At 44.6% G+C, this 27,764-nt stretch overlaps 1 protein-coding gene across 1 annotated transcript; it reads left to right on the top strand.

Moving 5' to 3' along the window:
- LOC107298771 (tyrosine-protein kinase Srms-like) lies at positions 1 to 27,764 on the top strand. Its single transcript, XM_015828137.1, has 9 exons — positions 1 to 666; positions 994 to 1,163; positions 6,050 to 6,171; positions 11,290 to 11,456; positions 16,201 to 16,342; positions 20,345 to 20,500; positions 23,498 to 23,679; positions 26,264 to 26,420; positions 27,245 to 27,764. Exons 1-9 carry the CDS (start codon positions 1 to 3, stop codon positions 27,436 to 27,438), a joined length of 1,956 nt encoding a protein of 651 aa, XP_015683623.1. The 3' UTR covers positions 27,439 to 27,764.

Here is a 27,764-nt window from a genome sequence, read left to right as displayed (position 1 = left end):
ATGCGTAGTCAGGTGTTTCACCGGTGCCACGACTTGAAGCAAGCAGGCCACTTCGGATTTTTGAAAACATTACATCTGGCCCGTCGGCAGTTTTGGTGGCCTCGGATGCAGGCTGATGTAGAAACCTACGTGAAAGGATGTCCGGTTTGTGCCATGTCCAAGCCCAGTCCCGGGAAACCCATGGGGTTGTTGCAACCGGTGGCTGACCCACACCACCCATGGCAAGACATAGCCATGGACTTTATTGTAGAACTGCCCAACAGTCGGGGCTATTCGGTAATTTGGACTGTGGTAGACCTGTTCTCTAAACAGGCCCACTTCGTGCCCTGCAAGGGACTACCATCGGCTCGGAGGCTGGCCCGTATGTTCCTGTCACACGTTTATCGGATCCATGGGGCTCTGTGTCGGATCATCTCGGACCACGGGGTGCAGTTCACAGCCCACTTCTGGCACAACTTCATACGCCTCTTAGGGTCCTCCCAGGGACTTAGCTCGGCGTACCACCCGAGTACAAATGGAGCATCAGAACGGGCAAACGCAGCGGTGGAGCGTTACCTTCGGAGCTATGTCTCGTATCAACAAACAGACTTGGTGGAGTGGGTGGTGTTCGTGGAGGTGGCGTATAATAACGCTGTACACAGTAGTACAGGCTTCACGCCTTTCCGGGTGGTTTCTGGCAGGGAGTTTGTGCCCATGCCAGAATATAATGAGCAGGGATCCCCACCCTGTCAACCTGGGGAATGGTTAGCCCGCGTTAGTGAAGTATGGGTTATGGTTAGGAAGGCCTTGGAAAAGGCAAGACAGACAGCCAAAACACAGGCTGATAAGAAGAGGAGAGTCCATAAGCCATTCAGTGTGGGGGACCTGGTATACCTTTCCACTAAGTACATACGACTCTAGGTCCCTTGTCATAAGCTGGCCCCAAAGTACATAGGGCCGTTCCAGATAGCCCAAGTGATTAACCCAGTGACTGTACGTCTCAGGCTCCCACAGTTTCTGGGCAGGGTACATCCGGTATTTCATAGTAGCTTGTTGAAACCGGTGGCCCATGACCGCTCTGAGGAAGCCCCAGGTCTCGTAACGCCCGACCACTATGAGGTGCAGGAAATCCTAGACTCACGGGAAAGGAAGAGTGGAGTAGATTACCTGGTCTTATGGAAAGGGTATCCTCTGTCGGAAGCATCTTGGGTGAAGGACAAGGAAGTGCATGCTCCCCGTCTACTTAGGGAGTTTCATCGCAAACATCCAAACAAGCCGAAGGGGCAAACGGGGGGCGCACCTGTACAGGGATAAGACCATTAACCCCACTATGCTTGCTTTCCAGGGGGACCTCTGGTAGGGGGAGCGGCATGTCGAGCCCTGTGAGGCCGACACGCCCGCCGGCAACCGAACCGCCGCCAGCTGCATCAATTACGCTGCCGGCTGTGTGAGAATGCCGCCAGCCATCCCGACCTTCTTCCTGGCCGCACCGCTCCGCTAGGGCTCTGAACGGACCACTCGCAGCAGGGGGAAGAGGGCGACGGGCGCCACGGTGTGACGTCATCCCCCTGCGCCTCGCAGAGCTGACAATGAGCAAAGAGGAGTGGACGCTAATGAGGGGAAACGCCTAGAGCCGCGGAAGGGAGGAAAAGGGAACGCCGATGAGGGGAAATGCCTAGAGCCACGGAAGGGGGAAAGGGGAACGTTAGTGATTGGCCAGAATAAGGGCGGGGCGGCAAGGACTGGGCTGGAGCCAGGTGAGACTGGCCGGATGCTGGCTTGAGGGGCGGGGCAGTAATAGCATGGGTGGGGCAGGCGCGGCCCTTATGTAAACGCACTGGGAGAGGTGATCCTCAGTGCTGACTTTGATTCAAAATGGAGCAAAATAAACAACCGTTTGTCTATTGTACCTGCTTGCTGGCTGTTGTAAGGAGTACCAAGACAGGACGCATTGACAGTTCTTCTGAGGCACGTTTCATATTCTGTCCATTTATGCAGGTACAAAGAGAATAATTTTCCTCCATCTTCACAAAGCTTACATGCTGCTACGGAGCTCCTAGGACCTAGCCTCATGGCTAGGATTCATGGAGAGAGATAATAAAACTGGCACGTAACAGGATGTCCCATAATAAAGATACAAGACCCTCCCAGTGGCCAATTAGAACACAGATATAACCATGTTACAACTAAACTACATTTCCCAGAAGGCCACCCTTAAGAGGGCAACACTTTAATCCTTAAAATGCTACTTGCTCTACACACAGTTTTCTAAGCTAGCTATATACTCTGACCAGATGGCTACATATTGGTCCAGCACATATAGCGACTTTGGATCTGGAAGGGATAGGAAAACCAGTTGTGGGGAGAAGTTGCTGGAAACAGCAAAGGGAAACTGTAATAACCACAGCAGTTTGAAGAGTGAGAAAGTTGGAAGAACAAAAATTCAGCCCTCGCTAAAGATGTTCTTTCTTTCCAGCACATGTCAAGACACCTTTACTAACCGAAAGCTTTAAACAAGACCGATCCTGCAGGGAACTAAAACAAAAGAAAGGCTAATTGTTTTAGTGAGGTTTGAAACTAGACACCTATCTTTTTCTTTTGATGAAGGAGACTTGCTTAATTCTTTCCATGCCTGTAATTGCTCCATTGGAATATGCCTCCTCGCTTTGTTCTGATTTTTTTCCCCCTATTTGTTGAAGGGGGAGATAAAAGGCCATTTCTTCACTATTGTTTTATAGCATCTTGTAACTTTAACCCACCAAAGCTAGTGGACATTTCCTAGCTGATCTTGGCTAAACAGAACAGAACAGACCTGGAAGGGACCTTGGAGGTCTTCTAGTCTGTTCTCTGTTCAAGCAGGAAATGCTACACTATTTCAGACCAATGGTTGTCCGACCTCTTCTCAAAAACCTCCAGTGATGGAGCACCCACAACTTCTGAAGGCAAGCCGTTCCACTGATTAATTGTTCCTTTTCTTCTTAATTCTAGGTTGCTTCTCTCCTTGATCTCCATCGTTTCTTGTCTTGCCTTCTGGTGCTTTGGAAAATAAGTTGACCCCGTCTTTGTGACAGCCTTCAAATACTGGAACACTGCTATCATGTCACCCCTAATCCTCCTTTTCTCTAGACTAGCCATACCCAACTCCTGCAATCATTCATATGTTGTAGCCTCCAGTCCTCTAATCATCTTTCTTGCTCTTCTCTGCACTCTTTCCAAAGTCTCAACATCTTTTTTATAATGTGGTGACTGAAACTGGATGCAGTATTCCAAGTGTGGTCTTACTTTGTTGTTGTTGTTAATTGCGAAGTCGTGTCCGACCCATCGCGACCCCATGGACAACGTTCCTCCAGGTCTTCCTGTCCTCTACCATCTTCTGGAGTCCATTTAAGTTCACGCCTACTGCTTCAGTGACTCCATCCAGCCACCTCATTCTCTGTCGTCCCCTTCTGCTTTATAAAGTGATACTATTACTTCACGTGAGCTTGATTCTATCCCCGTTAATGAAACCTAGGATTTGCAATGGCCTTTTTGGCTGCTGCCACACACTGCTGGCTTATAATTAAGTTATTGTCCACTAGGACTCCAAGATTCCTCTCACAGTTACTACTATTGAGCCAGGTACACCTATACTATACCTGTACATTTGAATTAGTGTAGCCACATCTACCTAGGGTTTGGGTGGGAGATCACCAAAGCAATTCTAAGACTGCAGGTAAGATGTGTCCATGAAAGTCACTAAGAGTCAGATCTGACAGTCTTTAGCCTTTTATAACAACAGCCAACCTCTGCTGTGATATTGTAACTACAAGATAAAATCTGAGATTGAATAATGCTGCTTCTTCTTTTAGCTAACTTCTTCCCTCAAGACGACACTATAAGGCACTGCATGCCAAAACAACTGGACACAAGGACAGTTTTTTCCCCCATGCCATCTCTCTGCTAAACAACTAATTCCCCCAAACACTTCAAATGACCTACTAGGGCTGTATTACTATTATTCTTCTCACCTTTCCTATTATCTATTTCTTTATCTTTTTAGGACTATAACTTTGTTGCTCGTATGTTATGATTTATATTGTTTTATTTAGTATCCTAGTACGATTTATGTTGATTTAGTATCCTGTGACTATCACTAAGTGCTGTATCTTATGATTTATGATGAATGTATTTTACTATGATTATGATCATGATTTATCCCTTGTTGCTTGTATGTACAGTGAGAGCTTACGCACTGGAGACAAATTCCTTGTGTGTCCAATCACACCTGGCCAATAAAGAATTCTATTCTATTCTATTCTATTCTATTCTATTCTATTCTATTCTATTCTATTCTACTCTACTCTACTCTACTCTACTCTATTCTAATTTCTATTCTATTCTTATTTCTATTCTATTCTATTCTTATTTCTATTCTATTCTATTCTATTCTATTCTATTCTATTTTATTCTATTCTTATTTCTATTCTATTCTTATTTCTATTCTATTCTACTCTATTCTACTCTACTCTATTCTAATTTCTATTCTATTCTTATTTCTATTCTATTCTATTCTATTCTATTCTATTCTATTCTATTCTATTCTATTCTATTCTATTCTATATTCTATTCTATATTCTATATTCTCTACTCCACTCCACTCCACTCCACTCCACTCTACTCTACTCTACTCTACTCTACTCTACTCTACTCTACTCTACTCTACTCTACTCTACTCTACTCTATTCTACTCTATTCTATTCTATTCCCTATTCCCTATTCCCTATCTCCATCTCCATCTCCATCTCCATCTCCATCTCCATCTCCATCTCCATCTCTATCTCTATCTCTATCTCTATCTCCATCTCTATCTCTATCTCTATCTCTATCTCTATTATGTGAATCATACTTAATGCCAATAAAGGAGAATCGCTGTAGCTCAGGGTTGAAATGAGGGGTCCTTGGTGCTCTCTGAGCTTGGTGGCTTTCTTGCAGACATTTCACGACCTATACTAGGTAACATCCTAAACGCACTGATGATGTTACCTAGTTTCAATAATGAAACATTTACAAGAAAACCACCAAGCTCAGAGAGCACCAAGCATCCCTCATCTTCTTGACGGGCAGAAAAACAACAACATTGTAAATAAGAAATTGCTGTACCTTTTTAATTACAGCCATCCAATTCATCATTGTTAAAATATGGAAATATCTGGAGAAAGTCTCAGGGAGATGGTATGAGCAGAACTGATCTTTTCCTGAACTTGAAAATGCCCCTGATTAAAATCCAGTGCGTGGCAAGCCAAAACAATGACTCACCGTTTTGCAAGAGAGGATGGAATTTCATTGTTTATGTAAAGGATAAGCATGCGGGGAAACATCATGTCTCAAACATCACGGGCATGTTCCAGTGTACCAGCACTATGTAAATATTTTTAAACAAAACTCAAGCAAACATTTTTTAAAAAAAAAAATTGGAACAACCGAAAACACTTTTGGGGTGCCCTGAACATGACTTAGGCCAGGGGTAGGCAAGCTTGGCTCTTTTATGACTTGTGGACTTCAACTCCCAGAATTCCTGAGCCAGCCACGCTGAGGGGAAAGGGAGAGGTTTCCATGCTGAGCCAGGCTGGCTCAGGAATTCTGGGAGTTGAAGTCCACAAGTCATGAAGGGGCCATAGTTCCCCCATGCTGGCTCAGGAATTCTGGGAGTTGAAGTCCACGAGTCATAAAAGGGCCAAGTTTGAAGACCCCTGGTTTAAATATTTAAATATTTTTTCCTCACGGTCACGTGATCAAAATTCAGGCATTTGGGCAGAGGTCGGCAACTTTGGCTCTTTTATGACTCGTGGACTTCAACTCCCAGAATTCCTGAGCCAGCCATGCTGAGGGGAAAGGGAGAGGTTTCCAAGCTGAGCCATGCTGGCTCAGAGAATTCTGGGAGTTGAAGTCCACGAGTCATAAAAGAGCCAAGGTTGCCTACCCCTGACTTAGGCGTTTGAAATGTTTTTTTTTTATTTCTTTATTACTTGTACTGAAGACAACTGAGAGGTTGGCTTATGGTTTAATCCGCTCTCATCTCTTTTCTTCTCAGTTGGTACATAAGTGGAATCACAAGAAATAAAGCCAACCAGCTACTTCTCTCTCCCCCAAATCATCATGGCTCCTTCCTTATTCGGGACAGCGAGAGTAACAAGGGAGAATACTCTCTGTCAGGTAAACTACATCTTACTCTTCCTGCCACAGGTAGACCTCTATCATACTTGACCACCAAGGCCAGGGGTCTTCAAGCTTGGCCCTTTTATGACTTGTGGACTTCAACTCCCAGAATCCCTTAGCCAGTGTGCCTGGCTGAGGAATTCTGGGAGTTGAAGTCCACAAGTCATAAAAGGGCCAAGCTTGAAGGCCCCTGACCAAGGTGAATCATTTTTAGGATTAATTGGATTTGGCCTTCCAAGCTGAAGATCAAGCTGGATTTTTCTCTCCCTTTCACTTGCCAGCAACTACGCAGAAATGTTCACATGGTCAACCAAGTCAAGATGGTGATTGTGATAGTAATCACAGCAAACCAGGGTCCAAAAAATCACAATGTTGGCGCTGATAATACCGTACAAACGAAGTTCTTTAACACCGCATAAAAACAGGTAGATCTTCACATCATCCTGGACACCGGCTTGGCAAACATCTTTGCTTGCCAGACCCTAAAATTGAATGCTGGCTCTAAAACTCAGTCGGTAGAAGAGACGTTGAGCTATGGGGTCCCTGGTGCTCTCTGAGCTTTGGTGGGTTTTTTTGCAAATGTTTCATTACCCAACTAGGGAACATCATCAGTGCTAGAAAGGAGAGAGGAGGAGGAGGAGGAGGAGGAGGACTGTGGGGTCCTTGCTTCTTCCAGAGCTTCGTGGTTTTCTTGCAGACATTTCATTACCCAACTAGGGAACATCATCAGTGCTAGAAGGGAGTGGAGTTTGATCTCCAATTGGATAATGAACACATCTGCAAGAAAACAACCAAGCTCAGAGAGCACGAAGGACCCCACATTAAGAATTGTCTGGAGCTTTCTGCCTTGTGCAGAAATGGATTTCCCTTACTGTGCTTCAAATAGAGGCAGGGGAGGGGCTATCTTTAGGGATGGCTGGGGGATTCTGGGAGTTGGGGATCCAACTCCTCAACGTTTCCAAGGAAGAAAAAAACTGGGTTAATGTATTCTGCACTGAGTAGGGGAGATTAGACTGGATCAGGGGTCTTCAAACTCGGCCCTTTTATGACTCGTGGACTTCAACTCCCAGAATTCCTCAGCCAGCGGGCCTGGCTGAGGAATTCTGGGAGTTGAAGTCCACGAGTCATAAAAGGGCCGGGTTTGAAGACCCCTGGATTAGAAGGCCCTTGCGGAGCCAACACCATTCTCCCTAATTCTCAACAGTATCAAACACTGTAAAATTAATTTGTTTTCAGAGACAATCGGACTCTGGTGGATCTTCTGGTAGGCAATTCGGTGACTCCTTTTTGCAGGAGTTCCTGCTTCACCTGGCCTCCCACTCGTATCTCCTGGCAGCAGAAGCAGGTCTTCCAAGGGGAAAGGTGGCATGGTAGCTTTGTAGCTCTCTCCTCCCTCCCATAGAAACCACTGGGATGTTTTGCAGCCAGGCAAATAAACACCAGGTGAAATGAGGACGTACGAGTCGAGGTGGAGGCCGTCTCAAGTCCTTTATTTTGCTTTCCTTTAATGCAGAGTTTGGCCTTTTGTTAGGAGGTGATTGTTTGGCTAAAGCATTTGGATCAGTTACAGGCGGGGCAGCGATTTTCACTGCTCAGCATTTCTGATTAGCAAAAGCTAAGTGGATTGTGACTTGCAGCCAGGCAGCTTTTGAGGGATTGGGGAGTGGAAGGACAAAACGTGCGCAAATGAAAAAGTAGTTCTTGGAATGCAAATACTTGCTGTGTTTTGCACAACTCGGTTTAAAAGCCAACCCAGAATGTGTGGGATCCCTTCCTTCCTTCCTTCCTTCCTTCCTTCCTTCCTTCCTTCCTTCCTCAAGATCTTTCCTTCCTTCCTTCCTTCATCGATATTTCCTTCCTACCTTCATCAAGATCTTTCCTTCTTTCCTTCCTTCCTTCCTTCCAAGATTTTTTCTTCCTTCCTTCCTCAAGATCTTTCCTTCCTTCCTTCCTCAAGATCTTTCCTTCCTTTCTTCCTTCATCGATCTTTCCTTCCTTTCATCAAGATCCTTCCTTCCTTCCTTCATCAAGATCTTTCCTTCCTTCCTCCCTTCCTTCCTTCCTTCCTTCCTTCCTTCCTTTTCTTCCTTCCTTCAAGATCTTTCCTTCCTTCCTTCCTTCCTTTATCAATATCTTTCCTTCCTTCCTTCATCAAGATCTATCTTTCTTTCCTTCCTTCCCTCCTTCATCAATATCTTTCCTTCCTTCCTTCATCAAGATCCTTCCTTCCTTCCTTCCTTCCTTCCTTCCTTCCTTCCTTCCTTCCTCCCTCTCTTTCTTTCTTTCTTTCTTTCTTTCTTTCTTTCTTTCTTTCTTTCTTTCTTTCTTTCTTTCTTTCTTTCTTTCTTTCTTTCTTTCTTTCTTTCTTTTTCTTTCCTTCTTTCCAGCTCCTTGTACAAGTGGCCAGCTGGAAGAAAGGATGCAATTAATATCTATTAGGATTAAAGAAAAACAGGGTCTTAATTCAGTTGCTCACATGTTACAGCTAACAGGCGACTATATAATTCCTCTGGATATTGAGCAGTAAAGCAGGATGAATTGTTTGCTATGCAAGGAAACTCTAAGCACACTGAAAACAAATCTCTCCAATTTGCAACACAAAAGACATGAGTGTCTCCTCCACCTTAACCTGTGTGATAAATTCATTCCAGAAAATTTGGATTTAAAAAAAAGTTAATTACTAAGCGCACTCCAATTCCTTGTGTGTAATTACACTAAGTGTTGCAATAAACAAAGGTATTCTGCCTACACAAGTTGCACGCAGCAAAGGATGAACTAGCCCCAAGCCACACCAAGCCTTTGCACAATTAGGAGTGACTAACAATGGCAATAGACCGTCTCTCGAATTCTCATCCTTTCACAGCTGAGCGTGCTTGAGTTGTGGCGAGTGCAATTCCCCAGAATTCCAAGCCAGAAATTCCAACAGGTGCCAACGCAACACAGCTTGAGGGCATCTGCCTGGCATGGCTGAGCTAAACACAAGGAAACCTATTGATGACAGTTCTGGAATTCCCTGCCAAAATGTCATGAATGAAGGAATAGGCAGTGTCACCGCCTCAACCTCCATCTGTTCCTGTTTTTCCTAACCTAGATCAACATCCCTCGTGAAGGAAATCAAAGATTGCTGTATCTTCCAAAACATGCCGAGATTATTTTCAAGCATTTGTGCCCCAGAGGCATTTCTACCTTCTTAGTTCATCTCCTCAGGGAATCATGGGATATGTAGTTTCCCATCAAACATGTGCAACATCCTTATTCTTCTCTCCTTGTGGCTAGTGAGACCACCTTTGGTTTGGAATATTCTGGACAATTCTGGGCATATTTCCCGGAAATTGACAGATTGTTCAGAAGACAAATATGACTTGGAGACTTCTTATGAGGACAGGCTGGAGGAACTTGGTAGGGTCAGTCTGGAGAAATGAACACCCATTAGAGATATGATATCAGTGCTCAGATACGTGGAAAGGTGCCATAAGGAAGATGGTCAGGAATTATTTTTTTCCTGGTCACTGAAACCAGAAATCAGAAATAATGGATGTAAGTTGCAGGCACTTCGCTCAAATATAAGCAAAATAATTCCAGATGTCAGCAAGTCTTATCTACATGGTAGGTACTGTTGGAAGAAAAGTCTTCATCGTGGTTCAGTCCAAGCTGGGGATAAACAACATGGCGACTGCTTTAGAAAGAAGGTTGCAGTTTATTGAAGAGGAGAGCCAAACAGAAAGATGGTTCTAGCAGGAAAGAGGAAAGAAAAAGGGCTGAGCACATGTAGGGAGTGGGTTTTTATACCCTCTGGAGCCTTTTGTTCTGAGTTGTTTCCTGTTCCTGTGGCATGAACTTTGACCTAAGTCTGAGTGTGCTTTTCTGGTGTTCTGATGGTGATGGGTTAATCCTATTATGTCCCAAAGGTCATATCCTGCTTCCCTGGTGCTGGGGCTAATGACTCGTAGAGTTTGGCTGAGTTGTGCAGATTTTAGATGTCTTTGTCATCTTAATCTCCTAGCTTCAACCTTCCTGATGGTTTACATCTGCATTTCTATAGAGCTGGTTTCTGCTTGTGGGAGGGAGACTTGGGGCTATTAAGAAAAAACTGGGCATGCTTTTCTGCCTCTTCAAGATCCTTTGAGGAAATATATTTTCCTGCCCTTTTAATATTTCCTTCTCTGGGGAGCTGATTTCCCACAGTACAATAAGTGATGATACTACCTAGACAGGAAAAATAAAATTCTGGAGTTGGTTCTGGATTCACCATCTCAGCAGATTCTTGAGACGCTCTCACAGAGAAGAGGGACTCAATAGTACCAAGGGCAGGGCGAGAAGTAACAAGTGGAAACTTATCAAAGAGAGACTCAACCTAGAAACAGAGAGAAATTTCCTGTCAGTCAGAACACTTAATCAGTGGAACAATCTGCCTCCAGAAGCTGTGAATGCTCCAACACTGGAAGTTTTTAAGAAGAGACTGGACAACCGTTTGTTCGGGACGATATTCTCAGGAGGCAGGGGGTTGGATGAGAAGATGTATGTTGGTCATTAAATAAATCATGTGGTCCTAATCACATGGCTGCAGGATGCTGCAACCAGTTGTAAATGTGAGCTGGTTGCCAAGTGCCCAAATTGCGATGACATGACCACACGGGGTGGTGTGATGGTCACCACTGCAAGGACTAAGTTACTTTTTGCAAGGCTGTCATGAATGAACCATGGTTAAATGAATGGTCTTATGCCCCAGGACTACTTGTGATGCAAACTACTTTTGATATCACAGGGTTGTTGATGTGGGGAAAATAGGAGAAGGAAGGACTGTTAGATATGTTCGCCGCCTTGAGTTATTGGTAAAAATAATAAAAGTGGGATATAAATAAAATAATATAAAATAAAATAAAATAATAAAATAAAATAAATAATAATAATAAAATAAAATAATTAAAATAAAATAAAATAATAAAATAAAATTAATAATAATAAAATAAAATAATTAAAATAAAATAAAATAACAAAATAAAAACGAACCACAGAGCTGAGGGACAAGCAATGCTGGTGCCTACTAAACTATAGAAAGGGAAATTGCAAAGTTGATCCAAATCCTTTCGTGTTCTCTTTTCCTTCAATCTTCAGTTCGCAACCGCGGAAAAGTACGACATTTCAGAATCTTCTTGAATCCCGCCGGAAGTTTTTACTTGGAAAAAGCTCATGTTTTCTCGAGTCTGGAAGAGCTCCTTGCTTATTACAAAGCCAACTGGAATATCATTGAGTGCCCCTTATCTCAGCCCTGCGTCCAGAAGGTGAGTGGAAGAACATGTCACCACCGTGTGATTTTCTCCATCCCTGACAAACTTCCAGGAGCTGGGTGTGCGGCTTTTATTGGGGCGTGGGTGGAGTGTTTGTTTTTGCTTTGCCTTTAGATCTGCTTCAGGTTTTTCTTTTGAAATGTTCTTTTTTTCTCAAAAGTCAAGCAGTTCATTTTAGTCGCCCCCCTTCCATAGTAAACTATTTACAGGATCCAATCTGAGTCGGTCACTGGAACCAAAAGTTTATTCTTCCAAGTGTTTGGGCTCATGCTGGAGCCCATTCTCAGGGAATTCTCTCTCTCCAGAATGTGTCACAGATTTGATCCATGCTGGAACATACCTTCATTCGTGAAAACTATTTATAGCTCAATCTTACCGGTGTGCTATGCAGCAGCCAAAAAAGCTAATACAATCCTTGGTTGTATAAACAGAGGCATAGAAGCAAAATCATGTGAAGTGTTAGTCCCGCTTTATAAATCCTTAGTAAGACCACACCAGGAATATTGCATCCAGCTTTGGTCACCACATTACAAAAAAAAGATGTTGAGACTTTGGGAAAAGTGCAGAGAAGAGCAATTAAGATAATTAAAGGACTGGAGACAAAAACATATGAAGAACAGCTGCAGGAATTGGTTATGGCCAATCTAGAGAAAAGTAGGACCAGAGGGGACATGATAGCAGTATTCCAGTATTTGAGAGGTTGCCACAAAGAAGAGGAGGGTCAACTTATTTTCCAAAGCACCAGAGGGCAGGAGAAGAAACAAGGGATGGAAACTGATCAAGGAGAGAAGCAACTTGGAATTCAGGACAAACTTCCTAACAGTGAGGACAATCAACCAGTGGAACAACTTGCCTTCAGACATTGTGGGTGCTTCACCACTGGAGGTTTTTAAGAAGAGACTGGGCAGCCACTTGTCCGAAATGCAGTGGTGGGATTCAGCCGGTTTGCACCGGTTCAGCAGAACTGGTAGCTAAATTTTGTTGAGTTCGGAGAACCGGTTGAATGCACACTGCTTCCAGAAGTCCATTCTAGGCTTCAGAGGCCTGGAGGAGACCTCCCAGGCCTAAAAGGGCCTGCCGGAAGTGCGTGGATGCCACTTCCAAAAGTCCATTCTAGGCCTCGGAGGCCTGGAGGAAGTCTCCCAGGCCTAGAAGGGCCCGCCGGAAGTGCGTGGATGCCACTTCCGGAAGTCTATTCTAGGCTTTGGAGGCCCAGGCCTGCATCCATGCAGAGAACCAATTGTTCTGGTATTTGAATCCCAACACTGGCGAAATAGTATAGGGTCTCCTGGATTGACTAGAACAGGTCCCCAACCTTTTGGGCACCAGGGACCGGTTCCATGAAGAGAGGTTTTTCCGTGGACCGGACGGTGCGTGGTTTTGTGTGCTGCCTGCATCCCGCAGATGGGGCTTTGCTTGTTTGTGTGGACCAGTTGCTGGCATGCCGTAGCCTGGTACTGGTCCACAGACCGGGGGTTGGGGACCCCTGGTCTATAAGACCCCAAGGGCCCCTTCCAGCTCTATTCTGATTGATTGATTCATATCAGATTGCCTGTGATCTCAAACCTTTTGAAATCAAGACATTTCTAGATTCTGAGCATCCCTAATTACGGATTTTAAGAACAACCTCCATCTTTCTGGCATTGTGGTCATTTATCTTCTCTTACACCGAACTACTACACGTAAATATCCAAGCAGAATCTTTTTGTCTGTTGTATCTTTGTGAAATTGTCTTCCTCTCATCCTTAGCTCAGGAATGAGACTTGCTGAACTTGTTCTTAACTTGACAATAGTCCTCGAATTATGACAACAGTTAAGCCCGGAATTATGATTTTATGTCATTGCTGTCATTCTGGGTCACTATATGACCCTGCCTGATTTTATGACCTTTCTTGCAGTTGTCATTAAATGAACACTGCAGTTGTTAAGCGAATTTATTTTATCTACTGGATGCTTTTGCTGGAAATCAGAGGGAAATGGCAAAAAAACATTGAAAATTTTGGTCACGTCACCATGGGATGCTGCAAACAGCCATAAATGCAAGCCAGTTGCCAAGCACAGGTAGTCCTGGATTTACGACCACAATTGAGCCCAAAATTTATGTTGCTACGTGAGTCAATTGTTAAATGAATTTTGCCCCCTTTTTACAACCTGTCTTACCACAATAGTTAAGTGAATTACTGCAATTGTGAAGCTAGTAACACGGTTGTTGAGTGAGTCTGGTATCCCCCGTTGACTTTGCTTGTCAGAAAGTAACAAAAAGGGATCACATGACCCCGGGACACTGTGACCGTCATAAATATGAGTCAGTTGCCAAGTGTCTGCATTTTGGTCACCTAGCTATGGGGATGCTGCAATACTCGTAAGTCTGAAAAATGGTCGTAAGTCACGTTTTTCACTGCTGTTGTAACTTTGAACAGTCACTAAATGAACTCTTGTACGTCGAGGAAGGCCTGCGTCTTATTATCAATGGACAGAATTTGAAGAACATGTTCCACAGGACCACAAGAGTTTTCCTTGCACCATGAGTAGAAGCTGACTGATGGGAGGTTCAAAAGCAATTTATGATGGAGTCAAGTTGAAATGCAGTCTCCTTTGGTCTAGTGCAGGGGGTAGGCAACCTTGGCTCTTTTATGACTCGTGGACTTCAACTCCCAGAATTCCTGAGGGGAAAGGGAGAGGTTTCCATGCTGAGCCATGTTGGCTCAGGAATTCTGGGAGTTGAAGTCCACGAGTCATAAAAGAGCCAAGGTTGCCTACTCCTGGTCTAATGTTTAAGGCACCAAGCTCCTTGTCCCAAGGGTGCTTTTTCAGGAAGCAACTGGACTTTCTTGTTTTTCTTTGAAGACGTTTTGTTTCTCATTCAAGAAGCCTTTTCAGCTCTGCCTGGATGGTGGGGAATGGAAGGATTTATACTCCTTGCAGACAGCTGGTCATTTGCATCCTTTAAAGAGAGTCGTTGAGGCCACCTGGAGATTTGTCTGTGTCCTCAGGGTCACCTGAGTGGTGCAAATGGGTGTGGAGCCTTCTTAGAGCTGCTGAAAGGACTGTGTAGTAGACTGTAAATAGATGATATCATATCCCGCCCCCTCTGTTGAGAGAGGGCTGTTCAGTTTTGACATGGATGCCCTCTTTGACCCCGCTTTCAAACCAGCGGTCCTCTCTGTCCAGAATGTGGACTTTTGAAAAGGCACTTTTGGGACAGTCATGACCTGGATGACTGAGAATCTCCAAGGACCCAAGTTTCTTGATTGTCCACAATATTCTCAAGAGTCTTCTCCAAAGTTCAAAAGCGTCAATACTCTGCTGCTTCTTCACAGTCCAACTTTAATTTCCATAGAGTGTCACAAGGAACAGCATGGCTTCCACGGTTTTGATATTTACAGCTGTAGGCCCAACACAACATCTGAACATCTTTTCCAAGGCCTTCTTGGCTGCTCTTCCAAGTGCTAATCTGCAGCTTATTTCTTGTTCCCTTCTTCCTTGACTGTTGATGGTTATTCCTTAAAAGGCCAGAAGCTTTCCACTACTAGGAAATGCCAAGGTTTGTAAAGTAGACCGGAAAAATAAAACAATACTTAATTGGAGTTAATGATCTCAGTGGTCCTGCAATCTTCTTGTTCAAGATTTCTTTAATCCTTCCTCTATCCAGGCCTGGCCTGTTTTGGTCACCACAACATAAAAAAAATGTTGAGACTCTGAAAAGAATACAGAGAAAAGCAACAAAGATAAGTAGAGGTCTGGAGGCTAAAACATATGAAGAACAGTTGCAGGAATTGGGTATATCCAGTTTAATGAAAAGGGGGACTAAGGGTGTCATGATAGCAGTGTTCCAATATCTGAGGGGCTGCTACAAGGAATAGGGGGTCAACCTATTTTCCAAAGCACCAGAAGGCAGGACAAGAAGCAACGGATGGAAACTAATCAAGGAGAGAACTAACTGGAATTAAGCAGAAATTTCCAAACAGTTAGAACAATTAATCAGTGGAACACACCTGCCTCCAGAAGTTGTGGGTGCTCCAACACTGGAGATTTTTAAGAGGAGATTGGACAACCATTTATCTGAAATGATATAGTTTCCTACTTGAGCAGAGGGTTGGAGTAGAAGATCTCTAAGTAATAATAATAATAATAATAATAATAATAATAATAATAATAATAATAATAATAATAATAATGTTGGAAGTGACCTTGGAGGTCATCTAGTCCAACCCCCTGCTCAGGCAGGAAACCCTACACCATTTCAGACAAATGTCTGTCCAGTCTCTTCTTAAAAACTTCCAGTGTTGGAGCATTCACCGCTTCTGGAGGCAGGTTGTTCCACTGTTAATTGTTCTAACTGTCAGGAAGATTCTCCTTAGTTCTAAGATGCTTCTCTCCTTGATCAGTTTCCACCCGTTGCTTCTTGTCCTGCCTTCAAGCACTTTGGAGAAGAGCTTGACTCCCTCTTCTTTGTGGCAGCCCCTGAGATATTGGAACACTGCTATCATGGCCCCCCTCGTCCTTCTCTTCATTAAACTAGACATACCCAATTCCAGCAGCCATTCCTTATATGTTTTAGCCTCCAGTCCCCTAATCATCTTTGTTGCTCTTCTCTGTACTCTTTCTAGAGTCTCAACATCTTTTTTTACATCGTGGTGACCAAAACTGGATGCAGTATTCCAAGTGTGGCCTTACCAAGGCATTGTAAAGTGGTATTAATACTTCACGTTTCTCTCTAATCTTACCCCTTCTACAGAAGCCTTCTGAGATGGATCAGTGGGAACGTCCCCGGTCTGAATTCCAGCTTTGGAGAAAGATGGGCGAAGGATGTTTTGGAGAAGTTTGGGAAGGAATGTGGAAGAATACAGTGCCTGTGGCCATCAAAATTATGAAACAAGGTTTGTAGAGTGCAGAACCTATCCTCTCTTGCGCAATGTCTTGTCTGCCTGTTTCTTAAGAGGTGGATTAGTCAATCCTCCATGAGTAGACCAGAGGTGAACAATGGGGTCCGAGTTTGAATCCACCAGCTGAACAAGGAAATGAGAATGACTTCCCCCAGCTGGAAAATAGATGGAGAAATGATAAGCCATGATAGTAGGAGAACAATAGAACAAGCACTGCGATGCCACAATGCAAACACCACCCTAATATCCTTGTGTCCCGCTGCCTGTTGCAAGCACATAGTCACAGGATTGGCATCACAAAATTCTGGCACCATTGTTGACCTTTAATTGTCTTGCACCTCCCTAAGGACACTGCTGTTATCAGAAGTAATGGAGTAATGATAACAGTTGTTCCCATAGAAATTAATCCAAATGGTTATTAATAAACTAGGTCAGTTGATCTCTCGGGTGATTCTATCCTCACAAAGGAAAAGACACGTGGAAGGGAGCAAAGTTCAGGTTAATGCTAAATACATTTTTTTATTTGAAAAGTCCTACGTTCGTTAATCTGATACTCGGTGATATTCTGCACCTAGTCAGTTTGCAGATTTCTGGATCCTGCAAAGCCATGTTCCAAGTCCAGGATGAACTAACCAAGCTGGACAGAAACTTCTTCCAGTTCTCGTTCAATCTGATGAAAGAAAATGTCCATTGGAATAAAGATTAGATTAGATTAGATTAGATTAGATTAGATTAGATTAGATTAGATTAGATTAGATTAGATTAGATTAGATTAGATTAGATTAACAACAAAGATGATTAGGGGACTGGAGGCTAAAGCATATAAGGAACGGTTGCTGGAATTGGGTATGTCTAGTTTAATGAAGAGAAGGACGAGAGGGGACCTGATAGCAGTCTTCCAGTATCTCAGGGGCTGCCCCAAAGAAGAGGGAGTCAAGCTATTCTCCAAGGCGCCTGAGGGCAGGACAAGAAGCAACGGATGGAAACTGATCAAGAAGAGAAGCAACCTAGAACTAAGGAGAAACTTCCTGACAGAACAATTAACCAGTGGAACAACCTGCCTCCAGAAGCAGTGAATGCTCCAACCCTGGAAGTTTTTAAGAAGAAACTGGACAGCCATTTGTCTGAAATGGTATAGGGTTTCCTGCCTGAGCAGGGGGTTGGACTAGATGACCTCCAAGGTCCCTTCCAACTTTACCATTATTATTATTATTATTAGATTAGATTAGATTAGATTAGATTAGATTAGATTAGATTAGATTAGATTAGCATAAGGACTCCTATCTTGAGCAGGTGGTTGGACTAGACTAGAGGACCTCCAAGGTCCCTTCCACCCCTATGATTTTATGATCCTAGGAGTTTTGTTTGGTTTTTTTCAAAAAACAAACCAAGTTTGGAGAAATCTTCCTAGGCAGAACATCCTTTTATTTAGTGCTTCTAGCAAACGTTCTAATTTTTACCGCAAAAGTTTTCTACCATGCTCCCCAGCCTTCAGTTAAAATTCCAATGGAAGATAACTGGGGCTTTCTCCAGATCAGTTTGCAAAATCACCACTCCCTGGGAATTTATTCATTTATTGTATTTATTAGTCAAATTTATGCAGCCACCGCTATAACCCGAGGCACCTCTCGGAAGTGGACCACAAACAGGTAAAATCCCATATAATAAAAAAGCACAGATATTTTTAAAAGCACCTTGAATTGGACCTAGAAGCAAAGTGACAACTGAAGGAGCTTGGGGAGCAGCTCCAAGCTAGGAATTCTAGGAATGTGTTCTAGGAATGCACCTAGCCGCCTGCTCTATTGCATGCTGTACCAGCTGAGGCTTCCAGATACTCTTCAAGGGCAGCCCTATGCAGAGTGCATTGCAGTAGTCAATCTGGAGGTGACTAGGGGATGAATGCCTGTGAGCAGGGCCTGCCAATTCAGGAATCCATGGCTTGAGAAACTGTAGGCCAGTGGTGGCGAACCTATGGCACGCGTGCCAGAGGGGGCACTCGGAGCCCTCTCTGTGGGCACGCGCGCCTGGCTCTTTGGCTACGTTTTTGCATGAAAAAAGCCATTTCTCAAGCCCCTTCCTAGTGAAAACAAGCCTCCAGAGCGAGCGGGCTGTTTTCAGCTTTGAATTATATCAAATCTGACACCAGAAACAGACTAACAGATGACCTGAGTGCTGCATGTGTTGCTTTCAAACTTACAAAGTATAAGCCAAGGTTAGACAAATTATCAGCATGCATACAACAGCAAAAATCACATTAATGGTTCAAAAGCATGCCAGATGCAAACTTTTTACCTTTCAGTAAAAAGTTGTTTGTATCATTGAAAGCTTTGTTCTTGTGTTTTCCTTTTAAAACAAAAGATGTTAATGTGCGAGTTGTTTTTTCTAAACGAAAACCTCAGTATTCAGATTAAATTGCCGTGTTGGCACTTTGAGATAAATAAGTGGGTTTTGGGTTGCAGTTTGGGCACTCGGTCTCTAAAAGGTTCACCATCACTGCTGTAGGCGAATCTACAGTACTTATTCCACACACACACCCTGCCTTTGGAGAAATTAGTAGAATTATCCATCCAGTTTTTCTGCCTGTAAATTTGAAGAGGTTTGGAAAGGATATTAATGATGACTGAACAGCCTAATTACATTTACGATCATCGTGGTAGCAATACTAGAACATTGTGTTATTCATCTCTGTTGTCAATATAACCATCCAGGAAAGTTTAGCAAGGTGGACAAGCAAATGAGCAAAGCAAGGAGGCCTTCAAAAGTCTAAATTTACAAGATGCCCCCATCACACAAGCTCTTCACCCCAAGTTGGAAGGTGATAAGACAGGAGTCTCAGCCATGTTTGAACCCAAAGTTCTCTTCTTTAATCTTGAAGAGTGCTTGGAGAAAACATCTAGAGCCATGTTTATAGAGGGATAGAATCAAGATAACAAGAAGTGTTAGTACCACTTGATAATGCCTTGGTAAGACCACACTTGCATCCAGTTTTGGTCACCACAGTATAAAAAAGATGTTGAGATTCTAGAAAGAGTGCCGAGAAGAGCAACAAAGATGATCAGGGGACTGGAGCTAAAACGTATGAAGAATGGATGCAGGAACTCAGTATGTCTAATTCAGGGGTAGGCAACCTGGGGTCTTTTAAGACTCACGGACTTCAACTCCCAGAATTCCTGAGCCAGCCATGCTGAGGGGAAAGGGAGAGGTTTCCATGCTGAGCCATGCTGGCTCAGGAATTCTGGGAGTTGAAGTCCACGAGCCAAGATTGCCTACCCCTGGTCTAGTTTAATGAAAAGAAGGACTAGGAGTGACATGATAGTAGTGTTTCAATATCTCAGGAGCTGCTACAAAGAAGAGGGAGTCATGCTATTCTCCAAAGCACCAGAAGGCAGGACAAGAAGCAACAGATGGAAACTAATCAAGGAGAGAACCAACCTAGAACTAAGGAGAAATTTCCTGACATTGAGAACGATCAGTGGAATGACTTGCCTCCAGAAGCTGTGAATGCTCCAACACTGGAGTTTTTAAAGAAGAGATTAGACAACCATTTTCCTGAAATGTTATAGGGTTTCCTGCTTGAGCAGTGGGTTGGACTAGAAGACCTCCAAGGTCTCTTCCAACTCTGTAATTCTGTTTCCCAGCCTTGGGCATTTCCAGGTAAGTAGACTTCAACTCCCAGAATTCTCATCAATGATCCTGCTGGCTGTGGAATTCTGGGAGTTGAAGTCCACTCTCCTAGAAATGCCCAAGGTGGAGAAAACATGACCTAGGGAACCTTGGTCATGTTGGTCAAGGTGGGGAACCTTGGCTCTTTTATGGCTTGTGGACTTCAACTCCCAGAATTCCTGAGACAGCGTGGGGGTTGAATTCCACAAGTCCTTAAAGAGCCAAGGTTCCCCACCCCTGACCTAGGGCTTCCAGATGTGCTGGAATGAGAGAACAAGTCCAGACGTCCGCGCAAGCAATCCATCCTGCAAATGTGTTTCATCTCCTTCACAGCTGACATGAGGGACGACTTCGTCAAGGAGATCCGGAACTTGAAAAGTCTGAAACACACAAGACTCATCAAACTTCTGGCGGTCTGTTCGATGGGGGAGCCAGTTTATATCGTCACAGAGTTGATGCGGAAGGGCAATCTCCATAGTTACCTCAACAGTGAGTATTGATCTGAGGTTCCAGACCCAATCTTCCTGCAGAACTGTGGTGGGCCAGTCCAATGTCAAAATGGTGGTCATGACAAATTACTAAAATCCAGCATAATGTACATTCTTCTGACATTTGGACTATAGGTCGTCCTCCACTTATGACCACAACTGAGTCCAAAATTCAGTCACTAAATGAATGGTTGTAAGTCACATGACATTGTGGGGCTTCGACCTTGTGGCTGTGGCTACCCCCTTGGTCTTTATGACTCCACCTCATGGGTGCCGTTCATACACACACACATCCTTACAAGTAGTCCTCACCTTACGTCCACAGCTGAACCAAAAATTTATGTTGGGTAAGCGAGACGATTGTTAAGTGAGCTTTGCTCCATTTTACAACCTTTCTTGCCACAGTTGTTAAGTGAATCACTGCAGTTGTCAAGTCAGGAACACGGCTGTTAAGTAAATCTGGCTTCCCCATTGACTTTGCTTGTCAGGAGGTTGCAAAAGGGGATCGCGTGACTCCGGGACGCCACAACCGTCATAAATATGAACCAGTTGCCAAGCATCTGAATTTTGATTACGTGATGCTGCAGCAGTTGTAAATGTGAAAAGGGGTCATGTCACTTTTTTTAGTGCCATAGTAAGTTTGAACGGTCACTAAATGAACTGTTGCAACTTGAAGACTATCTGTAATAGTCTTCTGCTGAGAGAGAGAGAGAAAGAAAGAGAGAAAGAAAAAGAGAGAAAGAGAAAGAAAGAGAGAAAGAGAGAGACAAAGAGAAAGAGAGAGAAAGAGAGAGAGAGAAAGAGAGAGGCCTTGCATGATTTGCTAAGGACTATACCACTAGTTGCAAAATCACCGAAGAACTGGTTCCTCCTCAGACACAATTTATAAATCCCCCTGGGAAAATCGCTCTCTATTTCTTCCCCAAATTTCATCTGAGGCAGCTCCAATTTAAGCCGAAACTGACGAATTCCCAATGCCGTTTCGCCATGCCCAACATGCAACCCTTTTCTATGGAGATTCTCCTCAGCGGAGAAACCTTTTGCCCAAGGAAGCCAGTTTGGCTGCTTCCCATGAGAAGTTTCCTGTGTTGAAGGACTTGACCTCCTTTCCAGATCTGGTTTGTTACCTCAGATGGGGCAACTCCCTAGAAGAACGAGTCTGGAGCCAACATTCTCGGTCTCCAAGTGCCTAAACACTCTTTTGCCTGCTAATGAGTTTATTTCTTGCATCATCCCAGAGCAGGATAGCTTCGCACGGTGGTGCGTTGTGTTTACAGAGTGTAATCTGATCTCATTGTCCTTCTGAGGCTCAGCCTTTCCATGCACAGAGATGGAACCACCATCAAACTGGTTTTCTTCTGAGGGCTGGCAGTCAAAATTCCCACTCTGAGGGAATCCAGACCTTTGTGGGATGTGCCAGTCAAACCCAGGGGTCAATCCTGTGAGAATTATTACGGCTGGATTTAATAAAGAAAGCAAATGCCACCCAACTGCCAAAATGTGTGGAAAGAAGCTTAGAAGTGGGCAGTTAAGGTTTTACTTCAAAATTCAGCTGCTAATCCAGAAGTCAGACTCGTGGGTTTAAATTTACTTCAGGTAATATTCTGAGGTAAAATTACCTAGAAAGAATTGGATTGGGCTTAAGCATAGGTGCTAGAGAATTCCCCCCAAATTTGGTCCACGGTGTTGTTGTAAAAGAATCTCAAAACATACCAGCAGATTGTCTGGGTTTTTTTTATTTCTTTTATCTAATTTCTGACACAACACTGCCCTCTCCTGCACACAGAGAAGCATAGTCGTTGACTTATGCCCACAACTGAGCTCAAAATGTCTGGTGTTGTGGAGTTTTGCCCCATTTTACGACTTTTCTGGCCACTGTTGTTAAGTGAATCCCTGCAGTTGTTAAGTTAGGAACATGGTCATTAAGCGAATCTGGCTTCCTCATTGACCGTGGGGTTGGTGCAAAGGTCTTCAAACATAGCAACTTTAAGACTTGTGGACTTCAACTCCCAGAATTCCTCAGCCAGCCCTGGCTGGCTGAGGAATTCTGGGAGTTGAAGTCCACAAAATCTTAAAGTTGCCAAGTTTGAAGACCCCAGGATTGGTGCAATGGTTGCTACAAAAACAGTCATATGTCACTTTTTCAGTGTCACTGTAACTTCAGACGGTCACTAAATGAGGAGCTGTAAGCCGAGGACTATCTGAAATTCTGGGACCAGAATTTCCATTGCTAAACAGGGCAGTTATTAAGCCAATGGCAGCCGATTTTACAATCTTTTTTTTTTTTTGCTAACTTTGTAAGCGAATCACTGCAGTTGTTGTTAAGGGAATCAGGCTGTCATTAAGTGAATTTCCCCATCGACTTTGCTTGTTGGGAAGCCAGATGGGAAGTCGCAAAATGACAACCATGTGACCCGACAATACGGCAACTGGGGTCACGCGAGCGTCATAAATGCATCCCGGTGGCCCAAGCGCCTGACTTTTGATCACGTGACTGTGGGGAATGATGTGATGGTCATAAATGCGAGGACTGGTTGCAAGTCACTTTTTTTTCAGTGCCGTTGTAACTTTGGATGGTTGCTAAACGAATGGTTGTAAATAGAGGATTACCTGTAAGTACATAAATGCATTCCAGCAAAGGATCAATAGCACTTAGACTTATATACCACTTCACGGGAGAGGTTTAGAGAGTCCACCTGCTGCCCCCCACAATCCAGCCAGTGGTGGGATTCAAATATATGAACAACGGCTCTCTGTGTGGATGCCGCTTCCAGAAGTCCGTTCTGGGCCTGGGCAACAAAACATTAGCTACCGGTTCTGCCGAAGTGGTGCGAACCGGCTGAATACCACCACTGAATCCGGCTCTTCATTTTATTGACCTCAGAAGGATGGAAGGCTGAGTTAACTTGAAGCTGGTTAGGATCGAACTGCTGGCAGTGGGCAGAGTCAGCCTGCAATCCCATGTTCTAGCCACCACGGTGCCTTGTTGATTTTTCAGGTGCTGCGGGAAAGGAATTGACCACACACCACCTCCTCAGTATCTCTTGCCAGGTGGCTGACGGGATGACCTATCTGGAGGAAAAACATATCGTCCATCGAGATCTCGCAGCGAGGAACATCCTGGTGGGCGATGACCTGGCTTGCAAAATAGCTGACTTCGGCCTTGCCAGGCTCCTCAAGGTGCGTCCGAGGAAGTTTTAACACCCTCCCTACAGCTAAGCCCAATCAGAATAGAGCTGGAAGGGACCCTGGAGGTCTTCTAGTCCAACCCCTTCTCAAGCAGGAGACCCTACACCATCTCAGACAAGTGGCTGTCCAGGCTCTTCTTAAAAACCTCCAGTGATGGAGCACCCACAATTTCTGGAGGGAAGCCGTTCCACTGATTGATTGTTCTCACTTCAAGACATTTCTCCTTATTTCTAGGTTGATTCTCACCTTGATTAGTTTCCATCCGTTGTTTCTTGTCTTCCCTACAGGTGCTTTGGAAAATAAGTTGAAACCCCCCACCACTCCTCTTTGTGGCAGCCTGTCAAATACTGGAATACTGCTATCATGTCCCCACCCCCCATTTCTTCTTTTCTCTAGACTAGCCATAGCCAGTTCCTGAAGTCGTTCTTCATGTTTTAGTCCCCAAGCCCTTAGTCATCCTAGTTCAGGGGTAGGCAACCTTGGCTCTTTTATGACTCACCGACTTCAACTCCCAGAATTCCTGAGCCAGCCATGGCTCAGCTTGGAAACCTCTCCCTTTCCCCTCAAGATGGCTGGCTCAGGAATTCTGGGAGTTGAAATCCACGAGTCATAAAAGAGCCAAGGTTGCCTACTCCTGTCCTAGTTGCTCTTCTCTGCACTTTCTCCAAAAAGTGGGACAGATCCCAGATCTGTCCATCCAACATTTATGTTCCTTTTGTTGACTCCAAAAACATAAATGTCTGAAAGAGCCCTCTTAAAAGCCGACATACCAGCCATCCTCTTAGCATGCCTGGGACTATCTTCACAGCCAGCAAAATCGATGGGGGAAACTGGATTTACTTAACAACCACACGATCCACTTAGCAACTACTGTGATTTGCTTAAATGTCATGTCAAAAAGGTCGTAGGATCAGGCACGACTCACTTAATAACTATCTTGCTTAGCAATGGAAATTCGGGTCCCAGTGGTAGTCATAAGTCAAGGACTGCCTATACGCCAACTTATCTGGAGCAAATATAGAACCAACAAACAAAATAGAAAACAAACAAAGATAGGGGAGATGGGTGGCAGATCCAACTCTCGCTTCTCCAGAGTTAGGTTCTTAACTCTCAGACAAAACCCACAAATAGCATTTGATGTCCTCCAGATGTGTTGAGGGGATTTCTTTAGTAGCACATCTGGAGGGTACCAAAAGGGACGAAGCAGTCCTACAAAGATGGACCTGACAGGTATGTATGATGGACAGTTGCAGGAACTGGGTAGGTCTAATCTAATGAAGAGAAGGTCTAGGGACAGCAGTTGTCCCCCTCTCTGAGGGGCTGCCACAAAGAAGAGGGGGACAACCTATTCTTGAAAGCATCTGAGGCCAAGACACGGAGTAATAGATGGAAATTTATGAAGGAGAGATCCAACCTAGAACTAAGAAGATAGTGAAAAAATGTAATCTGTCATGGTTCCGACAGATGAAACTCTTCAAAGAACTTCGAGACATTGTTTACCTTAAAGAATCTTTATTTGAGCAACATAGCATCGGCACATACATAAGCGCAGCCAAAATCTGGATTCCCCTCCCCTGAGCACATAGTGTCAAACACAATTCCCTCCTCTAATTAACTGTCATAAATCACATTCTCCAATTAGTTTGAAATGCAGACTTTCCCTCCTGTTCTCCAACCCGCCATTTCTTATCATCTCTTATTTCAAAAGCCCTGAGTTCACACACTATTACAATATTGTTATGTCTAACTAACTCCCATCACATTCCTCCCCCTCCCCCAGCATCATCTAATTCTAAGAGTAAAGCATAAGAAAGAAAAAGGCTGCATCTCCATATGTTGTCAAAGCAAGAACATCCGATGTTAGCAACGTTGACATAATCAGTGGAACGACTTGCCTCCAGAGGTTGTGGGTGCTTCATCACTGGAAGTTTTCAAGAAGCGACTGGACAGCCATTTATCCAGAATGGTATAAGGCAGTGGTGGCGAACCTATGGCATGGGTGCCAGAGGCAGCACTCAGAGTCCTCTCTGTGGGCACACGTGCTGTTGCCCCAGCCTTGCCTCCCCCGCGACCCCCTCCTCTCCAGCAGCCCCCCCTGAAGGAGAGTCGCCCTCGAGCATGGCCCATACGGAGCAGCGCAGCCAAGGACATGGCAGCCAGGCAGCGTAGACAAGACTCTGCCCTCACGCCCCATCATGCAGTTGATGCTGCAGGGCGCGGGCAGAGGGTGTGGCCGCCATAGTGCTGCTGGGCTGCTTGGGCGATCTGTGGCGGGCCGTGGAGGCGGTGAGTGGTCCTCTGGGCAGGGGGGGCGGGGAATGGGGGGGCAGAGTGGGGGTGGGGCAGGAGGGTGGAATGGGGGCGGGGCCAGTTTTTGGGCACTCAGTCTCTAAAAGGTTCGCCATCACTGGTATAAGGTCTCTTGAGCAAGGAGTTGGACTAGAAGACCCCCCCCAACTCTGTTATTCTGTATTCTACTCTGAACAAGCCAGTTTTAGCTTCTCTTTCTTGAGTCTCCAGGTGAAAGCACCTTCCTTGCTTTTGGCTGAGGACCTGTTCTTGGTTTTCTTTCAAGGATGACATTTACTCCACCACCAGTAATGCTATGATCCCGGTGAAATGGACAGCCCCGGAAGCCGCCATCTACCAGACGTACTCCCCTAAATCGGATGTTTGGTCCTACGGGATCCTGCTCTACGAGGTTTTTAGCTACGGACAGTGCCCCTATGATGGTAGGTAATGATCATGACGGAGGAATGCCATTGGGAGGGCAGGGGGCCTCTCTCTCCCCCATCTTTCTTTTCCTCATAGACACACACTGTCATGGTTCCGACAGATGAAACTCTTCAAAGAACTTTTAGGCATTGTTTACCTTAAAGAATCTTTATTCGAGCAGCATAGCTTCGGCAGTACACAGTCGAAGCCAAAATCTGACTTCCCCTCTCCTCAGCACATAGTATCAAAGCACAATTCCCTCCTACAACTAACCGTCATAAATCACATGCTCCAATTAGTTTGAAATGCTGGCTTTCTGCCCAGTTCTTCATCCTGCCATGCCTTATCATGTCTTATTACCATATTGTATGTCTAACTAACTCCCATCACATTCCTCCCCCTCCCCGAGCATCATCTAATTCTAAGAGTAAAGAATAAGAAAGAAAAAGGCTGCATCTCCATATGTTGTCAAAGCATGAACATCCAATGTTAGCAGCATTGACACGGACTTTGTAATATGGCCAATCATACTGGAGATATGTTCTCTCCTAGGCCAGGCCTGACCATCTTTCCTTTTCTCAGAACATCCCAAGCAAATATTTCCAATTTCAGAAGGTCTAATATGGAGTGTTGGGGTTAAGCCAACACTCCAGCTAGAAACGAGAAACTGGAGCCCACAGCCGCTTTTGAGAGATTTGGGGTGTGGGAGATCATCCAGAAGGGTTTGGTCACCCTTACATTGGTGAGGAACCCCCATCTCTGTGTTAAGGAGAGTCCTCCATTACCTGTCCCATCTCTCTGGACTTTGTGAACCTGACCGTCTCTGTCTGTCTTCTTCTAGGGATGAGCAACCAAGAGACCATCCAGCAGATCAGTCGGGGCTACCGTCTCCCTCGTCCCAACAGTTGCTCCCCTGAGATTTATAGCATCATGCTCGAATGCTGGAAGACCCACCCTGAAGACCGGCCAAGTTTTCTCAACTTGAGAGATGCGCTCTTTTCGATTTACAAATGGGCGCGTCACCCGATCTCCTGAAGCGGAGGCACCTTCTGTGTCTTCTGCACCAACCGGCGGCCCTTCGTGCTCGTCCTGCAGACCCTCCAGCTCAGATTCTCTTGAGCCTGCAGGAACATTTGTGCCTTTGAAGGTGGACTATTTGAGCTCTTCAACCTCAGCAGGTGGAGCGGAGGTGGAGTTATGGGTTCTACCTGTCCAAAAATAGCTCACGATAAAGAGATACTTTACAGCCAAGAGGTCACCGTGGAGAGAAACAGAACTGCAGCATTTCCTTTCCCCCGTGCAAGTTATGGACTCTTCTTGCTGTAGGCGCCCGATGGCTTTCTTTAGTCAATAAACATGAA

This window comes from Protobothrops mucrosquamatus, unplaced genomic scaffold (assembly GCF_001527695.2).
Source record: "Protobothrops mucrosquamatus isolate PMUCROS unplaced genomic scaffold, P.Mucros_1.0 scaffold4267, whole genome shotgun sequence".
Taxonomy (NCBI): Eukaryota; Metazoa; Chordata; class Lepidosauria; order Squamata; family Viperidae; genus Protobothrops; species Protobothrops mucrosquamatus.
Note: the sequence above shows the minus strand (reverse complement) of the source record. Positions and strands in the feature narration are given on the sequence as shown.

Excerpts from the sequence above, each read along its gene's own strand:
- LOC107298771 (XM_015828137.1), top strand. The coding sequence starts at position 1 with ATGCGTAGTCAGGTGTTTCACCGGTGCCACGACTTGAAGCAAGCAGGC. Across the intron at positions 667-993 it reads CAGGCTTCACGCCTTTCCGG|TTTCTGGGCAGGGTACATCC; the intron begins GTGGTTTCTGGC and ends AGGCTCCCACAG. Across the intron at positions 6,172-11,289 it reads GGGAGAATACTCTCTGTCAG|TTCGCAACCGCGGAAAAGTA; the intron begins GTAAACTACATC and ends TTCAATCTTCAG.